General features: G+C 30.6%; 2 protein-coding genes across 2 annotated transcripts; one reads left to right on the plus strand and one right to left on the minus strand.

Moving 5' to 3' along the window:
* Positions 1-2,430: 2,430 nt before the first annotated feature.
* Positions 2,431-8,354, minus strand: LOC126835957 (uncharacterized). Its single transcript, XM_050568896.1, has 2 exons — positions 8,098-8,354; positions 2,431-6,787 (listed from the first exon to the last, which is right to left on the minus strand). Exon 2 carries the CDS (start codon positions 6,778-6,780, stop codon positions 3,079-3,081), a length of 3,702 nt encoding a protein of 1,233 aa, XP_050424853.1. The 5' UTR covers positions 6,781-6,787; positions 8,098-8,354; the 3' UTR covers positions 2,431-3,078.
* Positions 8,355-8,616: 262 nt separating this feature from the next.
* On the plus strand, positions 8,617-20,003 carry LOC126836029 (nonsense-mediated mRNA decay factor SMG5). The gene is made up of 15 exons (XM_050569024.1): positions 8,617-9,134; positions 10,028-10,250; positions 10,631-10,841; positions 10,901-11,138; positions 11,215-11,371; positions 11,542-11,740; positions 12,141-12,338; positions 13,171-13,275; positions 13,784-13,890; positions 13,969-14,205; positions 15,186-15,302; positions 18,711-18,939; positions 19,020-19,188; positions 19,258-19,394; positions 19,635-20,003. The coding sequence occupies exons 1-15, from the start codon at positions 9,061-9,063 to the stop codon at positions 19,697-19,699; spliced, it is 2,466 nt and encodes an 821-aa protein (XP_050424981.1). The 5' UTR covers positions 8,617-9,060; the 3' UTR covers positions 19,700-20,003.
* The last annotated feature ends 704 nt before the right edge of the window (positions 20,004-20,707 follow it).

The following is a 20,707-nucleotide window of genomic DNA, read 5'->3' on the forward strand; positions in this document are numbered from 1 at the left end:
TTAAGTGCCTAGAGTTATCATTTTTTTTTTTTTTTTTTTTTACCTATTGTTGATATTAGTGAGTATTACAATAACTATTTTATTACTATTATTATTGTATCGAACACAGAACACGTCTTATACTCGGTTAATTTTCATTATTGTACTACATATATAACAAAAAAAAACAATTTAATGTTATACCTACGAAAAAGTGAATGTGCCTTAACGTGCTTAGGCAGAATTAAAATATGTATTTTCATAAAACTTAACAAATTGGATTGTACTATTATTTCTCGTTTTCTAAACAGGGTTTTGGGAACAACGCGTACCCATCTTCTTTGGTTAAGTGCACAAAATGTTTTCATGTAATTATTTAAAAATGTATTACCCGAAACACGTTGTTCCAACACCCTGTTGTACAAAGTAACGCTGCCATAATTATTATAAATAGGTAATAATAAATTATTATGTCCACATCATTTTGATTATACTTATTATCATTACACCTGTCACCAACTATCCGTTTCTGTAATATATTAACGTTACACTATCACTTCATTGTTATAATTTAAAAATATTATTATATACTAGGTATCTTCATGATTAAACGGTTTTTTATATACTGATAAAAGAACAGTTTACGTTTATGTATCAATTTTTTTTTTGTATTTACAATGCCATTGCTCTTTTTAACGTTATTATTACTATCGTTACGATTTATATAAATAGTATTATTATAAATTATCGTATTACGTTTATTGCAACATTTTTATACGGTCAAAAAACAACGGTTATAGCACAAAATAGATTTATTGTTTTCCTATACCTACTTTTTATTGATATTTCTAGTCATTTCGTTTATAAGTTAATATACTATAGTAGAAACGACAAGCGTTACTTTTTTTATAAGTAATAACCTTACTGGCTCATATTATATAAAGTAATAATTATTATTGTTTATGTGATGATAAATCAATTGAATCGATGAGGCGGCAAACCATCCGTCATAAATGTTTTGTTTTAAATTTACCCAATAAATAGAATATAAACTATTGAAATATTCTTAAAAACGATCAAGTTAAATGTAATGTATAATTATACTTTTTTTTTTTTTGTACGTGTGATGTAAATAAAATGTTGAGTAGTACGTATACTTAGTTCATTGGCCTATGATTTTCCAGTTACTGACTCGACAAAAATATTACTATATAACAGTAACAACAATATTGATAGCAAAATTAGACCTTACTTTTTGAAACAAGTACCAAAATACTGTACTAAAAATACTTTTTTTTTTTGGCTGAATCGAGTCTCGCTACTGATTTTTTTTTATACATCCTAAATTGCATCTGTTTAAATCGTCTCCAATGTTTAATAAAATATTACAATGTTTATATTTTATTTTGTCCATGAGAAACTAAAAATGCTACTTGAGTGAAAACTCAATCTGAGATGAATTTTAGAAAATTATTCAAATGCACAAAATACGTTGAATATATCACAAAATTATCTGAGCGCACGGCAATGCCAGCAATGCAAGTGTATAAAGATACTTTTTAAAAAGTTGTAAAGACACGAACCAATTCACGCAGTTTTCCTAACCCATATATCTATGTTTCCTTTTAAGATAAACTTTTGAAATTTGAATTATAGATTAAGCTCGAGTAGCTTAGGCCGCTGTAAAAAAATGAGACCTTAATAGTAAGCCTTTTTAAAAGGGGAGAATTTTAAAGTTTTTATTTTTGTTACCGACTCACTGTCACCCACGACGCTGAAGCCAGCAAAAAGGAATGATATCCCCAACAAAAACCTAACAGTGGAAAAAGGCCAAGTTCCAGACTCCCTCCCAAAAAAAGTCGGCCTATCAAAGTAGTGATATCTACATTGTGGCCAAGTCTGCTATTTCTTTAGTTTTCATAACCTTTCTTCACTCCTACTTTCATGAGTAACACTGCTCTTTTATTTGTATTGCTTAATACTGGGCAAGTTTCTGAATAAAGCATAAAACATCATTATCAAATGTACTCACTTAGGAGTTACATGGGAGCTAGGTAGAAGATAACTCCGAAGAAAAGAAAAAAAGTTCAGATACCCTCCCTAAAAAGTCAGCCAATCAAAGTAGTGGTATCTACATTATGGCTAAGTCTTTTTTAGCCTCATTCCGAAACTGGCTAAGTGTTAAGCAATACAAATAAAAGAGCAGTGTTGCTCATGAAAGTAAGAGTGAAGTGAGGTTATGAACTAAAGAAATAGCAGCCACAATGTAGATATCACTACTTTGATAGGCCGACTTTTTTTAGAGGTGGTCTAGAACTTTGCCCTTTTTCACTGTTAGGTTTTTGTTGAGGATGTTTTTTACAACGTGGGGGCGATTTAAAAAATAACTAAACTTACTAGAAAAATTTAAATACCAGTTCAGAGTTAGCAAAACAATACAACTACTAAACATAAATTAGTACAAAATATAATTGAAAAATTATTTTCAAAACAGTGAAGTACATTATATTTATAACATATATAAAAAGGTTCCTTATTTGTTGCTAGCCAACAGAACTGCTGGCAATATTATTGTAAATTAAAAAAATACATATTTTTTGTATTTTTTAATTATGATAAACACTAAATTAGCAATACACAAATTGTTAATATATTATCATACAATCTTTACACATTTTTAAGCATGTGTTAATGGACGTAAATTAACAAAATTGACAACAACAAATACATTGCGGTGGGGAATGTTCGTATTTATGTGTTCATAAAATAATAACAAAATATGCAAATTTAAAACTTATACAGGTACATAAGTACATTATATTACAACTTTCTTTAAATTTAATAAAATAATAATTATTAGTTAGTATAATTTATAAAAATAAAATAATACATAGGCTATTATGTAGTTAAAAAACTACACATGTACTATATTACTTACTTTAATTTAAAAAATATATGATGTTAAGAAATTACATAATAAAAAAATTAAACAATGAATCTAATTGAAATATTTTTTAACATAATATTTATCGTCGATTTACTTTAAATTATTAGCATAAAATATTATAAAAAAATTAGTTTATACATAGTGAACTTGGTTTACTTGTAAAGTGTCTTAAGTTTTTTAATAAATGAATACAAGGTATCACAATCTTTAGGGATAGTTTCAATAATATCTCCCATTGCCTTCATATCAAATGATCCAAATATGCAGTCGACCACAACATCCTTGGCGCAAAGCTTATGAATATTGGTAAGGGACACCTCGATTTGAGTCATCATTGGATGATCACTCATTTGATGTATCACAAAGGAAGCTTTGTTGTCCTTAAAATCAACACAGTGCATATCTTGCAAATACGACATACTTTGCATCATATTGTTGATAAATTGAACATCTTCCAACAATGATTTTAACAATAATTCTATGTGACCACTCGTGAAGCATATACGTTTGTACATCTTTGGATTGTACTTTGATAAAATCCAATTTATACCAAATTTCATTACTTCATTTTGTGTACTTGATTTCGAAAAAGAAATATCTTCTAATTTAAGAAACGAATGACTGTCGACCATTGGAAAATAGCTAATTTCTAAATATAAATGTTTGGCCAATAAATTAAAAATCCATTTGGTATTTGTACATTTTTCTAAAACGAGTAAACCATCAAGAAATTGTTTTTCCCATCTATTCAGAAATTCCGATACTTCGTTAATTAAATGTTCCTTGACAGACTCCTTAAACATTGAACCATCTTTTGAAAAATTACTATTATCTGTATTCTCATCGTTTGAACATTTTTCCATAGACACGTCTATCAATGTATCTTTGCTAACCTCGCCATGAGCTGAATTATTTTTATAGAGACTTGTGTAGCATACTGAATTATCTTGGGTTAATCCAACACTGTCAACATAATTTTTAATCAACTTATCGTTGGCTGGTTTTTCTTTACTGCTTGTTTCCCTAATTGATACATCTCTGCTTATTTCTTTGTCCAGTAAGTCATTTTGTGTAGTGTAATGTTCATTATTATCTATACAGATTGAATTTTTAGCTACTGAACATTCAGTTGGGTGTTCATTGATACAAAATGGTTCTTGAATAGAACTGTCTTTTATCAACAAGTCATGAACAAAATCTTCATTTTTAACTAAAACCTGCTTTGAATTAAATGTATGAGACAATGGATTACAATCTCTATTACTGTAACTCCTTTTTCTGTTACCGGCCACTGAACTATCACAATTTTGAATATTGACATTTGGAATTGATAAAACTGAAATATCTTCAAGAAATGGATCTTGGGAATTACAAGAAATAGAGTTTTGATCGATTAGTTCCAAAGCACTTTTTTCCAAATTAACAACAATCGATTTTTCAACACATTTATTTTCTTCTAACGCAAAATTGTTGGTAACTAGTTTGTGGCTTTCAGAAAGTTGCTCAAAAGATTTTGTTAATACGTCTTCTTTTTGACAATCATTTAATTTATTTTGTTTGGATTCATGGCTTTCACTGTTTATGTCTGTTTTCTTTGAATTTTCAACTTCTTGCAAAAAATTACCTATTTGTTGCGTAAAACTACTTTCTTTACTGAAAGACTGATCTGTTTGCTGTGTCCCTTGTTTGGATGCGCTTTTCAATAAAGTCAAGTAATGTTCTTCTTCGCCGATTGAAGAACCGGACATTATTTTTTTTATCATGGAAGTATTATATGATGAACATGATGAAACATCCATGGGATCAACTGATAGGTTGGCAAAATCTTCATTTTTAGGATCATATTCTACAGACACATCCATATTACTAACTAAGTTTGTATTTATCAATTGTTTATTCTCTGCAATAATTTCTGGTTGAATTCCAGACAGTTCTAAATAATTGTCATCAACAATATTATTTTGCATAACTGACAAATCATTCGATACCCTTGATTTTTTTCTAAAAGGTGAATTTAAATCATTATCATCATTGTTTATATTATGCAACATGGACTGCATTTCATTTTTCATGATTAATCTACTTTGTCCATTCTCAGAATTATTTACATCTCGAACACTATCATCAGACAATAAAGATACCGTTGTAGGTGCCATTGATTGTCTATAAATATTTTTTTGTTGGTTTTCTTCAACAAATGATTTAGTAAGCGGAATTTCTTCTGTAGGCTCATTTAAAGTAAATAATGTTAACTCTGAAACCGTTGATTTCGTACAATTTTTATCTTCTTCATTTTGTTCAATTGGCACTAATTCATCAAATATGATTTCACTTGATGGCGGCTCTACTTGGTTGTGTAGTGCATAAATAGGTGCTAATGATTTTCTTGAATATTTTTTAAACTCATATTCTTTCGTTTCAACTTTTTCTACAGACTCATTTTGTAAACTTAAACTTGAATTTTCTTCTATTACATCATCTTCGGCTAAAACAGATTTATCAACTAAACATTTTTCAGGAGATTCATGTTGTACAATTGATCTTACCAAAGCCATTGATTTCCTAGAATACATTTTTTGTTTTATATTGTTATTTGTTCCCTCCATTGTTGAGCATTCATTTTTAACACAGTAAGAGGTAACAGGCACTAATGAATTTCCTGATTTCCTATTTTGTCGAAAAGAAGTTTCTCGCTTATTACCAATAAATTCATAATTTTCTTTTAAACCTAATTGATCTCTGTTGTTATGCTGAGATATTTCTTGATTGTCTACAAGTTTATTGATATACTCATAGTCTTTTGTCACATCGTCAATATCCATTGAAACTAAGCTACTAGAAAGATCTTCATCGATTATCTCTGAATCGTTACAACTAGTTTCATGTCTCTTGCTTTTATTTGAAATTAAATTATGAGGGCTTAATAAATTATCATCAGGTTCTGTTACAGGGCTACACTGACTATCTTGTAAAATTTCATTCGACAGTTCTGCTTCAATGCTCATTGAAGTATATTCATCTAAATCAGTGTTAACTTGGTACATTTTACCGTCGAGCACTTTAGTCATCTCCATGTTAGAACACTTACTGTTATCAATAGAACAACCAGACGCCTGAGATTTGGTAGTTATACAAGTAAATTCCATATTGTTGGACTCAGTATTTGCATAAGTAATTTCCATATTATTTGATTCGTTACTTACGTCTAAATAGTTTTGTGCAGCCTTGGTAAAAAATTGCGTGGTTGATTCGTCATTAGTTTGAGTTAAGGATTCTTTGTCATTAGCATCATCAGAAGGTTCAGACATTCCTGAACAATCAAACCTGGTTTCGTTACTAACTGTCAAAATTTGACCTACTTTAAGAGCTTCTGTGAATTCCATGTTGTCTGAACAGTCCAAATTTAAATTATTTTCTCCCGATTCATTGTTGTCAATTGTATAAATTGTATCTTGAGAAAATATTTTACCAGTCATTGCCTCCGTCATTTCCATATTATCGTTTGGGCTATCATATTCAATAATCACACGACCGTTGTTCTCTACATCAGTACAATTAGTTGCTTCTAAAGTAGTATGTGTATCAGATTTTTCATTTTTTCCAGTTTTTTCTGCATTTGATGAATCGGATAACATTGAAAATTGTTCATCGTACATTGGTGCATGACAAACAGTTAATGAAGTCGCAGCAGTATTATACATTTTTATTTTATTCATCCCCGAGAAACTCACCTTTCTTTTAGGCAATGAAGCAGTATTTTCATCGCCATCCTGTTCACTGGGTTCAATCTCTTTAAGCGGTGGTCGTACTTTGGGTAATTTCAATATTGAACTAACAGACTGTCTACTTGCCATTGTTCAACTAAAAAAAATATATGAATGTATTAAAAACATTTATTAAATAAGCATATTAATTATGAACTAATTGTTAAAAATATTATTCATTTTAACTTAATACAACTAGAATTTTTTTAGTCGGTTAAATTTTATTTTCAACTAATTTTAATAGTAAAACAATAACAGATTACTTTTTTCTAATAAATACAAGACAAACAATAATAAAAGTACCAAACAATACAACTGGTTATACTACTTTAGATTTTTGCTACAAGGAATGTATAGCCAAAATATAATGATTTTAAGCATAAGATTATATGAAGGGCACGGGGGAAAAACGGTAGTTGTCACATTATGAACATTTTAGAGTATAGCAAAAACAAAGTTCGTAAATTCTTCTCCCTCTTACACAACAAAAAAATCACATTAAATGCTATTCTAATAAAAAATGTATTTATTTAAACAATCTATTGACATAAATAAAAAAAATGAATCGCAAAAATTGTAAAAAACGATTTAAAAAAAAAAAATGTTCATAATGTGACTACTACCGTTTTCCCCCTGTGCCCTTCATATATTAATATGACAAGATTTTTTTGTAAGTAAAAATACGAGTTATTTGAGACTAAGTTAAACAACAACAAATGTAATATAGATCATACAAATAATTTAGCAAAAATATTGCAACTTTCACCATTTAGAAGCAGTTTTAAATAAAATGACATGCTGCCCAAAAGATAAAATTCAAATTCTAAGAAAACATTTCTTAATAAATTATTCATTGTGTTTCTTTTTGCTAAAAACAAGGTCAAATTGTGAAAATTTTTAATTAATTGCAGTTGTATCTATGTGTTGTAAAATCACTTCAGCAATCAGCTCTACCTTTTTATCAAATAATTGTTTTGCAAAAGTTTAAACCGGTCTGAACATTTCATTCTAAAATATATGCCAATTAAAAAGGCATACAACATTCAAAGAAAAACAATAAATATACAATTTCAATAGGCTATATAGAATCTTTTATTACTAGATAATAGGAATACAGTACCTATAATGATTCAAAAAACACATTCCTCCCGGGTCTACGGTTTTTGATTTTCAAATAAAATAGATTTTATTTTGTTCCTAAATAGACTTGTTTAAATTGCTATTATTTATCATGTACAAGTCGATAATACCGAAAAGAACAATACTTAAGTATTTATATAAGTAGTACTTTAATAGGTAATATGATCACACCATATTATTATGTATGATGAGCATTAAAATTACTTTAAAAAATGAAACCAAACACCGAGAATAAAAAATTACTAGTCAACAATCAGATAAACGTACCGGATATCCGAAGCAGCGTAAACGGTGTTAAATACACTAAATAGTTTTTATAAACGACAAAAAAAAAAAATCACAAATTCGCATAGGTAAATAATATAAAACTTCTAGTATTCAGAAGCTATTCTAATTTGTATAGTTAATAAGGTAAAAACACATAATAATTTCTATTTATTCCCTAATCAACGTAAAAGCCTTAAAATACTATGGAAAATCGGTACGCTATGGAAAAATAACAATTATTATTGTCATCAATGACATGTTTTCTGATAGCATGAGAATCAAAACAATAGATTCCGTTAAAATATGGATTCTGGCGCCCGTTTTCAAAATGTGACTGTAATATATTCATTTTTGGGGTTATACTGTAACAATCGAAGATATGGTCACACTGGTGACGTTATCTGCGTATGAAGTGCGCGTATCGACAGGTAAGCTCGTGGTCGACCTTGGATGATACGGGCTTTTCTTATCCATGGATTGCGACCGTGATAACCTTTAAATTAGCGCAAGGTGGTCGTGACGCGCTGTTGTCAACTCCTGATTGTCACCATATCACGTGTGTGACGCGACCCACCTCTATCCCGTACACTTTGCCGATTGTTTTTCGGTTTCTCTGGTGCATGTAATCATCTTTGCTCCGCAAATTACAATAACAATATCATATTTTTCCCACTTTTCACATTGGACAAACTAAACAACTTGTTACATAGAGATTGTTTGTTTTCCACGGTTTTATTGCATTGGCGACTGATTGTTGTTTGTTTACGAGGAAAACGTCATTATTCACGATGAAGACATACGCGTTCTCCTCCGTCGCCGACTTCTACAACAACGATTCGCATCCGAAATTCATGTTGTTCACTACCCGCGCTCGCGCTTTTTGATAAATGCATTTACTTTATTCGAGAGCCAAATATTCCTTGTTTAGGTATATATTGTCGGTGGATATGTGACAGCGCCGACATGAAGAAAGCGCACAATTTGATTGCTGTGGAACCAACCGCCGAAGCCAGCGAATCTATCAAAAAACTGTACAAGTGAGTTGTAATTTAACAATGTCACGTAAACAACCTCTTTTCAAGTATACATTTGCTTTAATCACAACCAAGACAAAACATTTTCAGTGCATACTAACTGCCCCTCATCTCCCAAGTAGTACTCGTATGGCTCATATTTGTGTAAGTCTATAGTTAGAAACTATATAGTCTCTAACCTAGTTTCTAGTCACTAAAATACTTTAGAACCGTGATCCAACAATCAGTAGAGGCTATGATATAGTTAAAGGTGTGCTGCTCCCCTACAGAAACTAAAAAAAGCATTCCTACAGTTTTCAGAATCCCATAAGGTTCTATATGAGATCTATGTTTGTAATTGTAATTTGTATTGGTTCCTTTGAAAAATTGTACATAGTTGTCTTTGCCTTTATTTCTTATATTTTCTTATCTTAACATTTTAGGTTGAAAAGTAAATATTGCTCTTTTTGCCAAGAATAGACTTGCTCCAATTTCACGCTTACACCATCTGCCTATTCGTACACATCTTTGTAACACTCATTCCTACATAGGAAAATTGTTTGCATTTTTTTTTTTTTTGTAACTAGTGAATACCTGACTTTTGAAAAAGGGTTGTAAATGCCCCCCCCCTCCCAACGTGCTCAAAAGTTAATCTAATTTTGTAAAAAAAATGATATCTAAGAAAAAAATATATAAAAGTGAACAAAGACATTTTTTGTGTTATGTACTTGTTAATAAAAATGTTTTATAGCTATATGTAAAAAAAAAAAAATTTAGAAAAAGTACCTTCGATACTAACAGTTTTAACTATTTATTATTTTTCTTTGCCTATGTAATTATTATAAATTAATTATTCAATATGTTATAATTGTTTATGTGTATCCTTTTTATTAAGTATATTTATTTAATTTTTATAGGAGTATTACAGAAGTTTCCCATTTTTTGGATGATCAACGTGGCCGTTCTTTAACATGCAAAGATCTTTTTGCTGTTAACATCGAAACTCAACGTGCAAAGCTAAAGAATTACTGTGAAAGAATGATTTTTGCTGATCCGTTGTGTTATGGAAAGAAAGCTGAAGAAATCTTATGGCGTAAAATCTACCATGATGTTTATTCCACTGCTAAAATACTGAAAAAAGTAAATATGTTATTACATATTAAGTACTATAGCTGTTAATTTGAACTATATTTAAAACTATATTTATGTAAAACTGCAAAACATAAAATGTATATAAACATTGGTATTAGTCTACTTTATTGGACAAATTTGTTTTTTCAATATTGTTTTTTTTAATAAGAAATGTTAAACATCTAAACTAACCGGTGGCTCAAAATATTTACGAATTTTTATTAAATATTTTTACCTCCATAGAAAGTTCTATTGGTTATATTAAAGTTATAAAAAAATGTAACTAATGAATAAGTGTCTGATAAAGTAGATTAATCTCCCCCTTAAACCAAAGTGTGAAACGACAGTTTTATATGTTTCACAAAAAATGTACTTGTTTATTATTACAGAATAATGTTTGGAGTAAAAGTGAAATGGCGTTATTAGAAAACCATTTTCAATCTGGCATTGGATGTTATTATCACATCCTGTTTAAGTTTCAAGCAGAAATTAAATTTGACAAGCCCAATATATTTGACTTTTATTTGTTATCAAACGACGATATAGATGCTAATATTGTTAAAAAAGACTGTATAACATTACTAAAAAAAAATGACAAAGGTTTAGTAATATAATAAATGTATGTGCCTATATAAAATAATATCATATGTTTGTTATAGCTATTCAAGAAGAAGCTGGTATGAAACAGATAATTTACCGTTGTTTAATAAGTTTGGGTGATTTATCACGCTACCAATACGAACTAAACAAACTAGATATATGCTACTCAACAGCATGTCGTTATTACCATCAAGCATTGAAGTACAAACCAAATTATGGACTTCCCCACAATCAAATTGGACGTTTAGCTGTATCAAAAGACCAACACTTAGATGCCATCTACCGATATGTTAGATGGTAAGTGTATGAACATAAAAGCTGTGAAGTATATTAGTATATATATATATATATATATATATATTTTTTTTTTTAGCGTTTTCAGTATTGAACCATTTGAAGGAGGAGAAAAAAATTTGATACTATCTTTGCAGGAGAAATCTGAAAAAATAAACAACATATTTCTAGAAAAACTTTTTATAATCATTGATTTTTGGTATAACGGGAAAGACTGTTTTCAAGAATTAGATCAAGTAACTATTATTTAAAAGTAATACTGTATTTAATTTAGTTCAATATTCGAATACTATAGGTATTAAAAGTATTTAAATTTTGTAAAAAAAAAAAAAAGCTAAAATTTGAATTCAATATTCAAAGTATAAAGAACAAACAATACAATACCTAATTTAGATTTCATTTTTAGGTATATTCTGAAATTATTACTATGCTACATGATATGTGCTTAAATAATTTTAAAAAAAACAATGAAATGCTAAACAACAATATTGAATCTTGTAAAGAAGAAAATACATGCAAAGGAAACATTTCAATTATAAAGAATGAAGAAGTATTTAAAATAAGTGTAATCATAATCGCTTGTTTAAGCAAACTGCATCAAAATGGTAATTTATTTTTTTTAAGCATTTCAACATTCATTAAAATATATTCTAACATGTTGAATCCATTGATTCAAAATTTAACACCGTCCTCTGGGGATGAATTAAGCCCTGACCTTTACCCATTAGCTAGACTAATGGGTGAAATACTAAAAAGTATTTCACATACGTATTTTAAATACTTGTATATATTAATATATACTTACTTTATTATATATTACTTGTATACATTTATATATACAATCTGTTATAATACAATCTACTCGTCGTGTCATTAAAATACTAATCCCCTTACTGGATAATTTATGACCAATTATAATTTAAGTTTAGTATGATATTAATTTGTATTATATTATATAGTGCTTTTACTTTTATTATAAAAAATTTCATGTTGTATTATTTTTAGAATCAAAGTGTCTACCGAAGGCAGAGTTGTTCTTCTTTGCATTTATGGAACAATTGATTATGCAATGTGTGAATCACTATTTAAAAACTTTACCACAATTAGTTGATCCTAATATAGATCATACAAAATTGAATCGCAGACGTCGTAGACGAGGATTTATGAAACATTCTTCGCCAGACTCTCAAGATTGGAGCGGTGGTCAGTATTTAAAGTCAAAAACTTCCTTAAGGGGGGTGGGGTATAGTTAATTCGTGCAAAAAACGACAAATTTTTGTGAATTTTATTTTGACGACACAGTTAAAATCTGTTTATTAAAACTAATAGTACATTAAAGTATAACACTCGAAGAATATTGTGTAATATTTTCATGTAGAAATATTAAAAAATACGGCAATGGCAGCAATTATTCGGAAGCGTCTCGGAAAAAAGTAGAATTGCGGTGTCCTTCATAACTCGATGCTGGATCATCTGAAATTAAAAAAATCAAATTCTTTCGTTAGATAATTGCTTTCCCCAGGTAACGCCGGGAGGGTTTTTTGAAATTTCAATTTTTTACTTTTTGGGAACACTTTGAAGGGGAAAACGCGATTTTTGCGAAAAAAATCGGCTAATTTGTTATTGTAAAATAAAAAATATTTACAAATTTGAACGAAAATCTCTAACGTTACCTTGTAAGGTATGTACAGAAATAGTGTTCAAAATTTCAAAAGGATCGGTGTAGTAGTTTTGAAGTTATAAGGGTCACCGACTTTGAAAACGTGAGTTGTGGGAAAAACGCTTTAAAGTTACTGATAGTGCGCTCGGGCCGGGCAGCTATAAAATTCCGACAACTCATAACGTCGTCAATTTTGTTCCGATCGACTTGAAATTTTGACACAATATTCTTGAGATATTATGCATTCAGTTAACAAAAAAAAAAAAATTTTAAATTTAATACCCTACCCCCCCCCCCCCCTTAACTGAGATTTTTTATTTCTTACCTTATTGTAAAACGTATAATTTAACATTTTCTTTATTTATTTAATTATAGATGAAGCTGAAAGTGTAATAAGTCCAGATGACGAATCTGATGAAAGCGAAGAGGAAATTTTAGTATTTGATATGAAGGGACCTAATGATGACAAAAGTAAAAATGGTTAGTTGAATAAATACTTAGTTGGGTTACTGTCTACTTTGTGCTCTTCTTTTTAACACTTAGCAAACAACATTTTACAATTTTAGATTAAGTGATATTTTATTTATTTGGTTGGCTGATCCGACCATATATATTAAAAATAAATATATATATATATTTTTTTTTTATAAATTATTAAGTTTAATTATTTATAATCCATGTTCAAATTAAAATAGTAAAATTTTATTTATTTATCATTTTTAAATAGTAAATATTTGATTTACATATTATTCTTGTTCCTAAAACTTAATGGAAACCAACTACATTTTTTAGTATTGTTTTGTTGTATTTATTAAAAAAAACATGATTATTCTTACTTTATGCCCAACTTCAAATAATATTTTAGATTATTTTATTATTGCATGTGAACAATTATTTTACAAATTTTTAAAAAACAAAGTAGATAGTTTTAAGGAATAAAATCATAACTACAAAATTGTGTCATGTTTAATTTTTTTTTTTTTTTAAGAGTCTGATGGATCAAATGATAGTGGTACGTCTTCATTCAATTCCGATAAAAAAAAGAATAATCCAAAAATGAATTTAATCAATTTACCATTTCCAGAAGCAATTAACGTATGTAATTTTTATTCTGATAAGTGTGTATTGTCTATGAGAAAAATCAATAATAATTTATGTTTTTTATTTTTTCAGTTGTTTTTTAATTGGCTTAATGAGCGTGTGAAATCAATAAATCCAAATCTCCCAATAGAGTTATTGACAAACACAGTTATGTTTTTAAACTATTTATCACAATCTAACATTGAAAATGATTATCCAGATTTTAAAGCTGATCAGTTATTATTACCAGAAGAAGAACATTTAAGAGGAATGACAGCTTTATATGAATTTAAAGTGGGTCTCTATGACAATCACTGTTTTAAAAATGAGGTAATTAACTTGCAATTACCATTTTATTTATTTGTATCACTGATAAACAAACAAATAAATTGACACAATCAAAATTCAATATTGCACCTGCATATATATTTAAAATTACATAAATAAAAAAATAATTTGTAAATTTGTTTATTCATATGGTATTGATGCAGTATTTTATAAAACATAACATTTGATAAAAAAAATTGATTAAACAAATAATCAATTGCTGTGCTAATTTGTAAACCTATTTGTCTTACAGTTGTTTTAGTACCATAGTTGCTCTCGTTTGTTTTATTCTAGAGAATCATAAAAACATTTAATTCGTCCACAAGTCCTAATATTTTTCAGGAGCATTAATTTATAGTTATTTCTTTGGCTTCATCTTACCACCTTCTCTATAGCTATATTAAATAACAACAACAACGTGTCTCCTTGTTTTATATTTCAAAACTGATTGCTTCAGATTCTATACTGTCTACTTTGACTTGAAATTTGTTTCTTCTATACATGTTCTGGTGAGGCTCACAAGCTTTTTCAGAAATTTAACTTGTTCATTATGTTGTTAAGAACTATCATATGCTTTTTCGAAGTCCACAAATAACTGCCAAATTTTTTTTCCAAATTCCCTTTTTTTTTTTCTGTTAAGCGTTCTATTATTGACAATTGCTCCATAGTTAATATTCCCTCAAGAAAACACTGGTATTCTCTTAAATGGTCTTCTGCTTGTGATGCCAAAAGCAGATTAATAACACTGAAAAATATCTTTTATGCTAAATTCAGAAACGACATCCCTCTGTAGTTGCTTCATTCAGTTTTATAATTGCTGTCTTGTGATCTATCTCTATCTGTTTCTTGCAGTATCCTATTTAAAACTTCCATTTTTATGAGACATGTTCTGCTCTTCTTCAGAATTTCCTTTGTATTTTAGTCAAATACTTTTTAACAACAAATAATATATTAAAAAGAAATAATTGTTACCTCTGTCATAGGGTGTGATACGACTCATGAAAATCTTGCACTGCGCTAAAGAAGTTGCATCAAATAATGTGTTGTTTACGTACGATAGTGAAAAAAAATGGTTCTCATCATGCAACACTTTAAAACAAGTAAGTTATTATTAAGTACTTTGTTATTCATGACACTACATTAATGGAGAAACCCGTTTTAAAAATCTTAAAATTAGGTAAATTAAAATAAAATGTCTGACAAGATATTAGTTTAATATTTTTGAAACTTCAATATTGAACATACATATTGTATATACCTATAATTTATGCAAAATATTTCATATAAAAATAGAAGTATCATCGCCTCATTAATATATTTTTCATTTAGTGCACTTTTTAGCACTTATAAAATATATATAGTTTAAAAAAAAAAATGTAATATTTACAGTTTTAACGAGAAAAGTTTATTTTTTTCAAATGGATGACAAACAAATATTTGCTAAGAATTAGTTTTATTTGTTAGATTAACTGTTTATTTTAAGTATTATCATAGGCGTATTTAGTGGGGGGCTTAGCTCCCCTGGCTAAGAAATAGCCCCCCCCCCACAAAAATTATTTTAAGCTATCTGAATAAAATAATACCTTACATTAGAAATGGTTTATTGTTACGATACCTATTTAAAGTTAATATTTATTGTCATAAAAAAAATTGTATTATTCATTGTAAATAGTAACATATATTAGTTTTATTTAATCTGTGATAGCAATACGTGGTAATCAGTACTACTATAAGTGTGATCTTACGAAAGATCGTTTTCCACTATGAGGCAAATTAATACATATATAAGAGGGGGGGGGGCAAATCCCCTCACAAAACCTCGCATACAAAATTAGTTGAGGGCTACAGTCCCCCCTACAAATTTATCCACCCTACGCCTATGAGTATTATTGACTTAAAACTAAGTTTTCTCTTTAACCTATTAATATTAACCTTAACTTTAGTCTATTAATATTAAATAATACATTTTCCCATACTCATTGTCTTTCAATTAAGTTTCTAAATACTAATTTTCAGCTTTCTACAAACAATTAACTTGTGATAATTGTGATTATTACATGCTTTGAGTACATTTTGCGATTAAGTCGGTTCGGTAATGATGTTTTTGTTATGTTAATATTTCAAAGTTTTTATAAAACCTGGATAAAAAATTGTATTAAATTAAATCATCCACGTATAAAAAATTCACTGAAATAAAATGTAGCATTTGGAAAAAGATTTTGCCTTGTAAGTTTATACAAGTGATTGTGAGCGAAACGAAGAAAGCGCGAAGTTTGGTTTAATCGCGACTGATGCAGAATGGCTAACGTAATTGGAGTTATAATAAATTAGCTATGTAAATTCTGGTAAATCGGAGGCAGAGTCATTTCTTATTCAGAAAAAAAACCAAAAGATTGTGTTTTTATCGGTCTCCGAACCAAGTTCATAAAAACAGCAATAGGGTTTCCTCCCCCCCCCCTCCGTGAAAAATACTACATTAACTGTGCGACAAACGAAAGCGCGAGATTTGAATAGCGAAGTCTGTATCTTGTAAATATTCATGAGACTTAAAAAAGGGGAAAAAAATACCCAAGAAAAAGGGACGACTAAAATAAAATAGAAATACAAGACAGAAAACCTGCCCTTTTCACGCACGCACACACAGATTTGTATGGCCGAGGAGAAGGTAGGAGTGTAAAGAGGAAAGCCCTCCCTCTTATCCCCGTCGCAACACAATAAAGCAGTTTGAAAATGTTGAAAGCGGATCTCGCCAATAACGATTCCGGCTGCATATACACACATACACCATAAGGCTAGGCGGGTTTATATATTTTATCTTTTTCTTTCTCTTTCTTTCTTTGTTTTTTTTTTTTTGTTGTTCCTTCCTCTCTCGGCGGCGACGGCTGTATCCGCTTATATATTTCTTCACTCTCGTCCGTAATCCGGATTGTCTTTTACGGGCTTTGCACGTTGCAGTTACAAAGTGATCCGGAAGGGACGTGTCATCCTGGCCGTCAAAAGTTTTTACGGCCATCGATTCGCCACCACCGTCGCCTTCCACCTATATAGCCGTAGTAGTCAATCCTCGTGCCCCCATAAACTGCGGGATGGGACATATAACTTATATAGTGGTATTGTGTATGCCGACCTCCCCCTCAACGCATAGAGTAGGGGACATCTCTCCTTGTATAATAATATCCGCCCGGTTTTATCGGTTTATATTTATTGCCGCTCGGCTATATAGTCGCTTCTATAAAATTCTTATTAACAATGTCTCGCACGCAAACCACAGCGACCGTTAAATCTCATCTCTGTTGGAACTTATGTTCGCCGCCTTATAACAATCATATAATATTTACCGACAGACATTCAAAGAAAATTAATCACCCGTATAAACTTCTCTACCGCCGCGCCGTTTCACGGTCAATCGACCGATTTTCCGTCATTTTTACCCTTCAAACACTAACGCGGTCGTATATTTAACGACCATATTGTCTTTGTGCGTATTATTATTATAATTTTCACCGAATCAAATAAATATATGCTTTATGGCGTTGAAATAGTTCGTCCGCTGGCACGTAGACTGACAAAAGGTTAAGCCATCGCCGACGTTTAGCAATACACCTATAATTATCGAAAATTCTTCGGATTAGATAACCGACCAAGTTCGATAAGTCCTCTGTTTTACAACTCCGTTTTCGGGTATTTACACTTGTCGTCGCTGAAATAAACGCAAGAATTACCGCCATTCCGTGTATGTTGGCTCACCGCAATGAATGTCATGCCGGTTAGGTTTAACAGCACTATAATATGTGTATGACAGTACGGGAAGGGGACGTAGGTATAAAGTAAGAAAACAGGGAGAACAATTTCTCTTGCGCGCCTCTGTAGAGCTGTGATACTGTAATGGCTTGCGAGTCGCGTTAGAGTAACAGAGTACCGTTGAGGGGAAGGCAAACCTCGGCGGCGGCGACGACGTAACCCGAAGGGGGCCGGGTAGACGTAGGCGACGGTAAAATTTATAACCGTAAAGCTTTGAGGTTAGGGGTCGTGGAGAGGCTGGGAAGGACCCCTTTTGCCGAGCGTTTAACCGTATTCCATTATCGTCGTACGGTCTGTCGGTTTTATTACTGTATATATTCGTCGGGGACGGCGGGGGAGGAGAGATGGCCATAAAAGATTCCAGACGTATTAAATACGGTCGACAAAACGGAAACTAGAAGACGAACACGGGAGTCGAATCGCAGACGACAGCGGTTTTTATTTGTCTCCTTCGCCGGCTTCTTCTACTGCCTTTCCCCGCCGCCGACGGTAGTTTTCAACGGGCGGCGAAGGGTGTCGTTATGTCAAAGCGGTTCGGCAACGACATTTTAACCCTTAAGAGCAGCAGCAAATAAACCGCCCGACGTCAAAAGACCTTTTTTTCATTTCGTCGGGCTAGTTTTCTTTTTGTACAAACATCACAATAAATAATAATGTCCTTGTACAAATACTACACCGTCTTGCAACTTATTTTTACCCTCATTCAGGTCGAGAAGAAAACCGAAATCGACGCGAAACGCGACAAACAACACGTTATGGGCAAGTTGTGGCTCCGAGCCGAAGTCGACAATCTAGAAGTAAAAATGAAGTACACGTCCAGAAAGAAAAAACTTCCCACGTGCTTGGTGGTAGACACCGACGCGCTAATCAATCATTCGCTGATTGTCAAGAAACTGGTGAACAGCACGATGTTTGTCGTAGTAGTGCCGGCTATCGGTAATAACTCGTTTATGTTTCAAGTTCTCGTTTTAACTTCAGTTAAATTATCTTGCTTAACAAACTTTTTTCCACTGCAGTAATATCGGCGCTGGACGAACAAAAAAAACTCAGCAAAGAAGTCAGGTTGACCATACGTTGGTTGGAGTTTCAGTTGCAACAAGGTAATTGCAACCTAAAGTCGCAGGGTATACACGAATCGAGACCGATCAAACTTGAAGCATTACCGAAGTTAACCAAAGAAGTCTGGTAAGTAACAATTTTTAAGTTTATCCTTCAAGATTTCATCATTTTAACGTCGTGTTTTGTTTTTTTCAGTCATTTTAAACACATTCTGGAATGTTGTAATTATTTCATTGACGAATGTGATGAAAGCAATGGTCTTTTAACGCTAATAACAGGATCAAACGACCTGTTGGACTCGCAAGAGCTAATGAAAATGGCTAAATCCATTAGTAAGTCGAAATAAATTATATTTTTTTTCCATACATTTATATTAATATTATAAGTTGCCACAAAATAAATTAGCAGAATAAATACATTAATTACTATTTAGAATTATTAAATAGTGCATATTAATATTTAATAATATATTGGTTATTGTATTATTTTATTATGTACAATAACAGTTTTAAATATTTTATATTTTGTGTTTTTATGTTTGTGAAAATTATAATTTTATTTGTTTTCCTCAGAAATTAATGTTGAACACATTCAGAAGTTTCAAATGCAATTAAAAATATCAAAAAACAAGGGTTGATGGCTAACATATGGGTGTGGTTGGATATTATGATAATTTTTTTGTTCACTCAACTGCAGCTGTTGTACAACATCTATCATTGTACGAAGCCAACGACAGTTCGTTTATCGTTTACACCGTGTCAACGTGTTTCGATCGAGCAACGTCCGGCACTACCAGTTGCAACTTCTGAAGAAGTTGTTGAGCTCAGTAACAAAACGGACATTTGATGTACTCATCGTCATTTACCTTTGCGTATACTGCAAATAATAATAATGTATAATCAATAAAATTCAAGGTTATAATTATAATTCCGATAACCAAATGGGCAATCTTTGTATTTTATTGCACGACTCGTGTAATACTTTATCTAAGTGATCATTATCACACCTTTTATAATGTTTAATAATACTTTACCGGTTCGCTTGACTTATTCTGTATCTCTTGGCAAATAGGATCTTGTCATTCATTTTAATTATTTTTGTTTTCTTATTTTTATTAGATTAACTCTTTATAATTTTGTCGTTTTAATAATTCGTCTTTTAAACTTTGTTTTGAAACATTTATTTTCAAATCATTATAATATAATATAGCGCATGTAAAAAAAAAAAGTAACCGTTACAGTTTAGTTGTGATCTTTACTCCTTTACATTCCTCGTTCCGCGTAACTCTGTGGATTAAAGCTTTTTCATTTCCAACATAAACCATAATTCACATTTCACTCAGTTATAAAAAATATGTTTTTCTTAAACAAAATTATTTTTCTGGAAAAAATTTTAATGTTCGAACTTCTTTTGCACGTGTTTTTGAAGATTAAAGTAATTGTGTAATTCAACTATAATTGAAGAGTTTAATGTGAATTTTGCCCAGAACTTTATCGTGATCCTATTGTAGGTTTTTGAGGAGGAGGTTCACCGGAATACAGACGGCCGCCTTCGGTGTTCACTCGATGTCTGGGTCTGTGTTAATCCGGAAGAAAAGAATTTTGAAAAACTGTTTGCTGAACGAGCCAGTCAAGTGCAACAATAA

This window comes from Adelges cooleyi, unplaced genomic scaffold, assembly GCF_023614345.1.
Source record: "Adelges cooleyi isolate 19-005CV unplaced genomic scaffold, UGA_ACOO_1.1 ACOO_flye_CR_arks_rails_tigmint_CR_PRNA_1, whole genome shotgun sequence".
Taxonomy (NCBI): Eukaryota; Metazoa; Arthropoda; class Insecta; order Hemiptera; family Adelgidae; genus Adelges; species Adelges cooleyi.

Bases quoted from the DNA above. Each gene is read 5' to 3' on its own strand.
- LOC126836029 (XM_050569024.1), top strand. From the start codon at position 9,061: ATGAAGAAAGCGCACAATTTGATTGCTGTGGAACCAACCGCCGAAGCC. The intron at 11,372-11,541 runs GTAACTATTATT...TTTCATTTTTAG, and splicing joins GTTTTCAAGAATTAGATCAA to GTATATTCTGAAATTATTAC. The intron at 18,940-19,019 runs GTAATAACTCGT...TTTCCACTGCAG, and splicing joins CGTAGTAGTGCCGGCTATCG to TAATATCGGCGCTGGACGAA.
- LOC126835957 (XM_050568896.1), bottom strand. From the start codon at position 6,780: ATGGCAAGTAGACAGTCTGTTAGTTCAATATTGAAATTACCCAAAGTA.